The sequence below is a fragment of the Tupaia chinensis genome, unplaced genomic scaffold, assembly GCF_000334495.1.
Source record: "Tupaia chinensis unplaced genomic scaffold, TupChi_1.0 Scaffold138725_1, whole genome shotgun sequence".
Taxonomy (NCBI): domain Eukaryota; kingdom Metazoa; phylum Chordata; class Mammalia; order Scandentia; family Tupaiidae; genus Tupaia; species Tupaia belangeri.
The window spans coordinates 1,059,078-1,068,344 of record NW_006198617.1 but is presented as its reverse complement, the minus strand read 5'-3'; the positions used below and the strand labels follow the sequence as shown (position 1 = coordinate 1,068,344).

General features: G+C 62.2%; 1 protein-coding gene across 1 annotated transcript in view; it reads right to left on the bottom strand.

The window, feature by feature from the left end:
- The window catches only part of MPRIP (myosin phosphatase Rho interacting protein), a gene marked incomplete in the record, with an annotated part of 119,496 nt that overhangs the window by 20,584 nt on the left and 89,645 nt on the right, over window positions 1-9,267 (bottom strand). The window contains 5 exon segments of the mRNA XM_027765588.1: window positions 115-185; window positions 188-273; window positions 1,240-1,357; window positions 2,745-2,892; window positions 7,913-9,250. Of these exon segments, the coding sequence (XP_027621389.1) occupies window positions 115-185; window positions 188-273; window positions 1,240-1,357; window positions 2,745-2,892; window positions 7,913-9,250 (1,761 nt within the window).

The window sequence follows — 9,267 nt, the reverse complement described above, 5'->3', positions numbered from 1 at the left end:
CCGGCAGGGGCCCCCACGACGCGGCCAGGCCAGACGGCCGGCAGGCGCGGCCCGGGGCCTGGGCTCTGGGCGGGCTCCCTCGCCTGTGGGTCCCCTGCTGGGTCCCGGGCTCACCTGATTGTGGGCGTTGAGCTCTTGGTTCTCACGCTGGCACTGCCGCAGGGCCTGCCGCTCGGCCTTCAGCCCTGGGCCAGGTGGGCGTTCTCCAGGCACTTCTGCGAGTACTGCTCCGACAGCACCTCCAGCTCCCGCTGCACCGACTGCAGCTCCTCCCTGTGGGGACGGCCGCTCAGTCCGCGCTCAAGACCGGCCTCTGGGGCCGGGGCCTCCTGGCACAGAGGGAGGCCTGGACAGCAGACAGGGCCGAGGACGGAAGGCACGAGGCGCATGCTGCCATCCTGCCTGACTGTGGCCGTCAGAGCTAGGAGCACCTGACACGTGTCCAAGGCCCCTCGACACCTGACGGATGACAGCCGGGACAGAGTGCGGTTACCGGGGCAGTGCAACGTCCCGTTTCAGACAGGAGTCAGGCCTGGTTCACTCTCAGCACACCGACCTCCACGGTCCCCTGCATCTCACAGCCAAGGCCAGGCTCCAAGCAAGAGGCGGGAACCACCTGTCTATGCAGCGCTCGGCCACCCAGAGGGCCCTTTATCCTGCTGGTGGGGCCAGGGCTGAGGGGATGACCCCCAAGCCCCAGCACTCCTGTCCCCAGCCTGGCCAAGGTGGAGGGACCCCTCCACAGGTGCTGCCTGGCTGCCATGGCCCAGCCCGAGGCCGCCGCTCTGTCAAAACACCAACAGGGCTGAAGCACCGTGCGCAGCTTAGTGGCCACCCCAAGGGCCCTGGGCGGGCGGGGCGTGCTGCGCGGAACCACTGGTAGCACAGGCATGGTGTGTGCTCTGCTTCAGGCAGTAGACACGGCGGCAAGACCCCTCTGGGTGCCTGCCTCTGTCTCTCTCTCGTGGGAGAAGTGAATAAGCACAACGGAGCTGGGCTCCCACGAGCTACCGTGACAGTGCCACCGTGGGGGCTCCAGGCGGCCTCACGCCAGCCCCGAACAGTGGCTGTGGAGTCGGGTGGGCTGCGCCTTCCTCACTGGGTTTTCCGAGCAGTCTAACAGGTACACGCAGCCCTCCCCTGGGGACGAAGGTGGTCTGGGCGTGCTCAGCACTCGCGGCCTCCCTCGCACACAGGACAGGCCTGATAGCCCTGTCCCCCAGCCCCGCCAGTACTCACAGGTACTGCCGCCTCAGAGCCTCGACGTCCGAGTTGACGCTGCTGATCTGGGACCGCTGGCTCTTCTCCAGCTCACGCTCCATCTCCTCTCGGTGGGCGTTCTTCATGGCTTCGATGGCTACCGGCAAGGGCGTGGCCGTCAGCCTGGCTGCCCTCGCCTGCCCGTCACGGGGCAGGAGCGACAGCACACGACACCTGCCTGCTGTGGCTAACTTTTTTCTACAGGCTGGCCTCTCACAAACCAGCTCTCTGGGGAAACGCAGGCCAGAACTGCCAGGGACCTCGCTCGCGGGGCAGGTCCATTTCCTCCTTTTTCAGGGCAGTGTGCCCCCAAGAGACAGAGACAGGAGAGAGAGGTATCCTCGACAGCGTCACCACATGTGGCCCCTCCCCGTGTCCTCCAGCTGGCCAGGGTCTTGGGCTCGCACACTCGGCGTGTTTTCAGCCCAAGCTGAGGGTCCGAACCTGTGATCATGCACGTGGCTTCCCGCACTGCGGTCAGTGTGCTACGGGCTGTGCCACAGGGGTTGGGCTGCGGGTATGTTTCTCCCTCTTTGGAGTGTTGGGATAAAATCAAAGTGATCGAATACACATCGGCATTAAATCCGAGCAGGGAGCATGAGATCGTGAGCCGCAAGTGCCGGGCCGGCGTGCCTTCCTGAGGCCGAGCGCCGAGCCCTGGCAAGCGGCGGTTCAGGACTGGCATGCGGGGCAGGGCGGGGGCGGACGGGCCGTGCTTGTGCTACAGCAGCACCAAGCTCTGACCTCACGGGCGCCTGCACCGGAGGTGCCTCATGCAACAGGGGTCTGAGGGGGAAAGCTAGGGAGCCCACCCCAGTCCCCGGCCGTGCTGCGGTCAGAGCTGGCCCACTGGGTCTGGCGTGGACGCTCTCAAGCGCTCCTGCCGCCAAGAGGGCAGTCAGAGAATCCCCTCTAGGGCCAGGTGGTGGCGCCGTGGGAGGGGACCTGAGCTGGCCAAGGCTGGGCATGGGCCACAGTGCAAAGACCCTGTCGGCAGTGCCCGTCTGTCGCTCTCCTTCCGTCTCTCTCCATGTCACAGAAGGGCCAGCAGGTGGTGTGCTCATTTTGTCACTGGGTTCCCACATGGGTGATTATGGTTCGGACCCTGGATCTATCTGGCAGCATGAAATCACACTGGGATGGGACCAGCAGATTGCATAATGCCTATGTCACTGGACTCCCATTTAGCCGACCGCGGTTCAAGTCCTGGACCCGGTGGCTTAAACTCACGCTGGGCGCGTGTGCACCCCAAGATCCTGAGAGGAGAATGGAGAAGGGATTGCGGCGTGGCCATCCCCCCTGGGGGGTGATTTCTCACTTTCCCTTTGCCTCTCTCTGGCAAATGCATGTGCCCTATGGCCAATACCTAAATAAATTAAAAAAAAAAAAAAACCACCCAGCCAGACACCCCTGAGCTCTCCTACAGGGAAGCTGAGCTCCCGGCCAGAGGGGGCGTGCAGGCACTGCCGCCCAAGCCTGCCCACCTGAGATGGTGGCCGCGGTCTCCTCAGCCAGGAGCCGGTCCTTCTCCTCCCGGAGCTTCTCCAGCTCCCGCTGGTGCTGCCTCTGCAGGTCTTCGATCTTCTTCTGGTGCGTCTCCTCCATCGCTGCAAACCCTCGCTCGCAGGTGGCCTGCAAGGCGTAAGAGGCGCTGCGTCGGCTCCCCCAGCCGAGGCGGGGTCCTGCCCAGTGGCTGCGCCAGCCACCCTGCCCCTGGCTCAGCAGCACTGGCCCTCACTGAGCATGCCTGCCACAGCCTGAGGGGGCGGGGGCGGGGCGCTGCCGAGGGTCACCACCGCCCCGGCGTTCTCACGCCATCAGGGCATCTGGAAGGGGGTACTTGGAAGCATTTGAACTCTCCCCGGTGCCTTAAGGACTGGAAGGGTCCACTCAGTCTCCGGGTGACCCCCGGCACTGGGTTGACTCAGTGTCGCACCGTCTTAATGGGGACGCTCATTAAATCGTCCAGGGGCTTCAATGTGTTTTCCCCTCCTTCCTGGGCTAGCTGGCCCTTCCCAACCTCACCGCAGAGAGTGGACCCCTAGGCTCTGCTGCAGACATGGGGATCGAGGCCGTCTCTGCTGATGACAACATGCACAAACACCCAGATACATGGCAGATGGGGTGGTCAGGTGTGAAGACAGATACCAGTGACAGCCCAGAGATGAAGATCAACCCCAGCTGGCCAGCCATGAACTCCCCCCTTCAAATCTAAAAAAAGCCCGACCCCCACTTCTGGGACAACGCGGCTCTCCACATCTGGCCCCTTCCCTTGGGGAGGTGAGTAAACCCTGCCCTGCCCTCTTCCCTCTGGGACAACGCGGCTCTCCACATCTGGCCCCTCCGACCTCTGGAGGTGAGTAAACCCTGCCCTCCTCCTCCCTCTGCATTTGCGCATTCTTTCACAGCCCTCGGCCAAGGCAGAGGCGGCCCTGACAGTGCGGAGGCCTCGCGGCCTCCAGCTTCTCCTGCCACGGTCCTGGCCCCGGGCCTGGCAAGCAGGGCTGCTGTGGGAGGAAGAGGCTGCAGTGAGAGGTAAATCAGCCCATCTGGGGCCTTCGTGGCACTGTCTCAGGGCAGGAAGGAGGGGGGACGGGACACAGGGGCTGGCTGGGTCTGCAGGGGCACAGTTAGCTGCCCTCAGCACCTCCCATAGTGACAATGTCAGCAGGGAGGAGGGCCGCCCTGTGACAGGTGCCCACACCAGCTGGGGACCCTGCTTAACCCCTGTGGGCTAGGGGTGCACAGAGCCCATTTCTTTCTTTCTTTCTTTTCTTTTTTTTTTTTAGAGGATTTTGCTATAGGGCGCGTGCGCTCGCCAGACAGAGAGACAGAGAGACAGAAAGCGAGAAATCACCCCCCAGGGGGGATGGTCACGCCGCAATCTCTTCTCCTCCACTCTCCTCTCGGGATCTTGGGCACGCACGCACACGCGCCCAGCGTGAGTTTTAAGCCACTGGGTCCAGGACGCAAGCCGCGGTCGACTACGTGGGAGTCCAGCGACATAGCCATTACGCTAACTGCTGGTCCCAGCAGAGCCTATTTCTGAGAGCTGATGGCCTGGCCCTGACACGAGCAGGTGGTCATTCACCTGCAGGGACCACCTGCAGGTGTCCACTGAGGGGGTTGCTGCAGGCTGCACAGAGCCTGTACGCCTGTACTCATCAGAGGCAGAGACAGTGGGAGGGAAGGAGGAATCACCTCCGGGGGGATGGCCACACCACAATCCCTTCTCCTCCAGTCCCCCTTGGGATTTTGGACACACACACACACACACACACACACACACACACACAGATTTTCAAGCCACTGGATGTGGGATTCAAACCATAGCCAGCCATGTGTGAGTCCAGTCCCTTAGTCATTATACTACCTGCTGGGCCGACTCTTTCTTACAGAGTAGAGGGGCTGTGGTGATCGGTGCCTCTCCAAACCTTAACAAGACACATAGTAGGGCTGCTTTCCAAGCTTGTCTGTCACTGAGATACCCACGAGGACAAGATGTGTCCAAGAAGAGAGGACACAGGTCAGGCGGGGAGTCGGGACCTGGTTGCCAGAGGGGCTCCTGCCAATGAGGCAGACGCGCTCCAGCCAGGGGCCGAGAGGCACACAGCTCGCTGCTCTGAGCATGGCCTTCCCTTGCAGGATGGCTACAGGGTAGGATCAGGCCTTTTACTGTTTTTTATTTTTGCTTTTTCTTTTGAAGAGGTGCGCTCACCAGAAAGACAGAGACAGAGAGACAGAAAGCGAGAAGTCACCCCCCAGGGGGATGGCCATGCCGCAATCCCTTCTCCTCCATTCTCCTCTCGGGATCTTGGGCACGCACGCACACATGCCCGGTGTGAGTTTAAGTCACCGGGTCCGGGACTCAAACCACGGTCGACTAGATGGGAGTCCAGCGATGTAGCCATTACATCAACTGCTGGTCTCAATTTTGCTTTTTCCTTAAAAAAAAAAAAAAATTGAGGTTTTTGCCTTAAGAGTGAAACAGACAATGACAGGGAAAGTGAGAAATCACCCCTCAGGGGGTGGCCATGTCGCAAACCCTTCTCCTCTTGGGATTCTGGGTACATATGGACACGTGCCCGGTTTGCGTTTCGAGCCACCGGGTCCGGGACTCAAACTGCGGTCGGCCATGTGGGAGTTCAGCGACATAAGCACTAAACCATTTGCTCACCCCCTCACTGGGTTTTTAAACAGGGAGAACGGGGCTGTGTTACACCCAGTACCCTCTGCTTCACACACACGCACAGCCTAGGTCCCCCCATCTACCGTTGGGGAGCGCAGCGCTCCGACCACGCCTGTCACTGCGGACAGGCTGGTGGCGTCCTGTTGGCACACTCACAGAGTCTCGTGTCTGGGATTAGGGAGGCTCAGCCCGGCCAACCTCTGCACACGGATGCGAGGAAGGATGGCAAGACATCAGTCCTTGTGCTTGGCCGTCATCACCCCAGACCCACGGCAATCGAGGGCCTGAGGGTTGCTCAGAATTTCTGAACTTGTGGTCACTGTCTGGACTTCATGCCACACACCTGCTCAAGGGCACAGGCCCGAACTCCTGTCTGCCACGATGGCTATGCCTCGCCTGATGGGAAGCCGTCTCCCTCCCTTCTCAAGACCACGCGTAAACCTTGGAGCTCTGCCTCCTGGCCCAGGTCTGCAGAGTCCTGGCCCTCCGTGCCCACCAGGGGTGCTCGTTCGCTCCACCCCACGCGCGTCCACCATCAACCACACTGGCTTCTCAGTCACCTGCTGAGCCGTCGGTCTTACTCTGACCATCTAAGTGCTTTGGAGCAAACAAAGGAAGGGTGGAAACTCTTCTATCAGAAGTGCGGCCGCTTCCTCAGAGAACACACACGTTACACAGGGATTAATCTGCAGGAGCCGAGGGGTGCAGGTGAGGATCATGGAGCACACAAGGCTGACTGCAGTGTACTTCTAGACGTGGCGGCTTGAAAATCCTGCCGGGTGCATGTGTGTGCGTGCCCAAAATCCCGAGTGGAGATTAGAGGAGAAGGGATTGCGGCACGGCCATCCTCCTGGGGGGTGATTTCTCACTTTCTCTCTCTCCAGCGAGCTTACACACACTCTAGCAAATTTTTAAAAAAGATTAATCTGTAAACAAACTTCAGTTTTCTTTTCTTCTTTGAAAGAGATTTTTGCTAGGGTGTGCACTTACCAGAGACAGAGAAACAGAAAGCAAAAAATCACTCCCTGGGGGGGATGGCCACACCACAATCCCTCTCCATTCTCCTCTTAGGATTTTGGGCACGCACGCACACAGTGGCATGAGTTTTAAGTAGCCAGGTCTGGGGCTCGAACCATGGTTAACTATATGGGAGTGCAGTGATGTAACTGCTACGCCATCTGCTTGGTCCCCAAGCTTTAACTTTTAAGTGTATCATCTGCAGAATCTAACTGGGGTCCCAAGTGAGTCCAATGTGGAGCTGTCGGGGGGACCAGCCTACAGGGGCCAGAGGGCTGCCAGGCCCTGGCCCAGCCTCCCCATCCCGGGCAGATCCTGCGTGAAGTCTCAGCCATCAGCTACACTCTCCCAGAGTGTCACCTGGCCTCTGGGGTGATGAGCACCCTGTGCGGGCACTCACCCTTAGGGTGGGGGACATGGCAGCTCAGAGCAGACCACCCCCCAGGCTCTATCACACCTGGGCCACCTATGTCTGAGGAGCCTCCCTGAGGCTCATGCTCCGGCTGGATTCCCACATAAGGCCGCTCACCGCTTCGGTTCCTTGCCACCTGGTGGGACACGTCACCAGGGTCAGGCCTCACCTGTACTCACAGCCTGACACGGGGCTAGAACCCCCACAGGGAAGCTCCCACGGAGGCGGATGGGAAGCGCCCAGGCAGTCCGCACCTTACTGAGAAGGCAGGCCGGGCCACGCCACTCGTGGCTGGCAGGGCCGTCACACAGGCACATCGGGCATGGCCCTTCACGAGCACTCTGACTGAGCAGAGCTGTCAGGAAAGCGGCTTCTGGGGCGCACGGCACAGCCAGGCAGGAGCAGGGAGAAGCTGCGGCCTGGGTGCACTCTCAGAGCCACAGGCATGAGGTGACAGGGAGCAAGGGAGGCAGCCCCGTGACAGCAGAGCCCTGAGGGACGAGCACGGCGGGGCCCAGCTCTGCCCCAGCCAAGAGCCCAGCTGTTCCCCTCGCCCAGCCCCCAGGGCCTGGTGGTGCCTCGTGGGGAGGGTGAGCTGGGGTGGCGTGGCTGGGGTGCGGGGCAGCTCCTGGGGAAAGCCACCCTCAGTTAAAGAGCCTGACTCGGGGCCCACACAGTGCCACCCCTCATGGAGCGCTGGGACTGCAGGAGAGGGCCCCGCACTACCGTGCGAGTGTTCCCATCTGCTGGGAACACCAGGCTGCCCTCCAGGGCCTTGGGTCGGGATCTGCATGGCTCAGGCAGCTGCTCGGGGCAGAGGCAGAGGCCACCGCAGATGGCAGAGGGGTGACAGGGAGACTGCTTCTCTCCCACCAGGGACACCGCCTGCCTTCCCGGTGGCAGTGCTGAGCGGAGGCCATGGCCTCGGACCCCTGTGGCCAGCAGCGAGAGCTGGCTCCCGGTCCCACTCTGGGAGACCCCGTCCCCATAGCCTGCAGACGCGGCTGCTTGCCGGGTGAGGGTGGCGCTCAGACCTTGAGGCTCTCAAAGTCCCTCCGGTACTTCTCGCGCAGTGTGGCCGTGTCGCCCTCCAGGTCCTTGTGCCCCAGCTCCTCGCGCATGACGTCCATCTGGGCCTCCAGCTCCTGGATGCGCTCCCGCAGCCCCGTCATGGCATCGGCCTCCCCCATGGCATCCCCAGGCTGCAGGGCCTGCCAAGGCAGGGCCTCGGGGTGCGGCCTCTGGCAGCGGCTGAGCGCATCCTGCAGGCGGTGCAGGTTGTGCGAGTAGTGCTCCTGCAGCGCCCGCAGCTCCTCCCGGTGGACGCTCTGCAGCTCCCTGACCTTGAGCTGGAACGTGTCCTCCAGGGCCTGCATCTGCTCCGCGCGGCCCCACTCCAGGACCTGCCCTTCTCGGGCCTGGGCGTCTGGCTGGTTTGGGGCAGGACAGCTGCTATCAGTCCCGCTCTGCGGCTCTACCCACCTCCCCTGCAGGGCGCACGGGCTCTGGCCCTGAGCGTCTCCTGTGTCTGGCCTCTGCTGGTGGCCCAGCTGGGCGACCTTGGCCTTGAGCTCTGCGTTCTCCCTCTCTATGATGGCAATGACTTCCAGGTATTCGCTCTTCTGCTTGTGGAGAAGCTCCTCGTACTCCCCCTGCAGCGCCCCCACCGCCTGTGCCTGCTCCCCACAGGAGGGCCCCCGGCCATCTCTGTAGAACCTGAGCTCCTTCTCATACTCCAGCCGAATCTTGCAGGCTGCATAGCACACCTGCGCCTGCAGGATGGCGTCCTGGACCAGCAGTGAGGAGTACTGGCCAAGACCTCCCAGACAAGCACTGTACGACAGACCCCGGGACGCCCGCAGGAGCTCCCCACAGTCTCGCAGAGCTCCCGCAGGCGGCAGGGATGGCAGTGTGGCCGCGATCTCCTCTAGAACGTGGGCCTTCTCCTTAAGCTGCTGTGCCAGCTCCTCCTGAAGGGCAACCAGGGCCCCGGGGCTCTGGTCTGACAGGTGGCAGGACTCGCGGGTGCCCCACGCGCCCTGGCTCAGCACGTCTCCTAATGGGTTCAGGTCACAGGACATCTGTCCGCTGCCCCCCCCACCTGCTGGAAGGCTCAGGGCTTCTGAGACCTGCTGCATCACCCTCTCGAAGTCGGGGGTCTGGTAGGCGCCCAGGATCTGCCCCAGCATGCACTTGTGCTGCTGTAAGGCCGTCTGTGTCCCCTGCAGGGTCTCCTGGATGCTGTGCAACCGCCGGTGGAATGACTCCCTCAGTGCCTGGACAGCCCAGCTGAGTTCTGCCCTGACCCAGGTGGCGTCGGCCAGGCCCTGGGGGACGCTCGGCTGCCCGCTGCCATGGGCTGTCCCGGCTGCCTCCTCTCCCGCTGCCC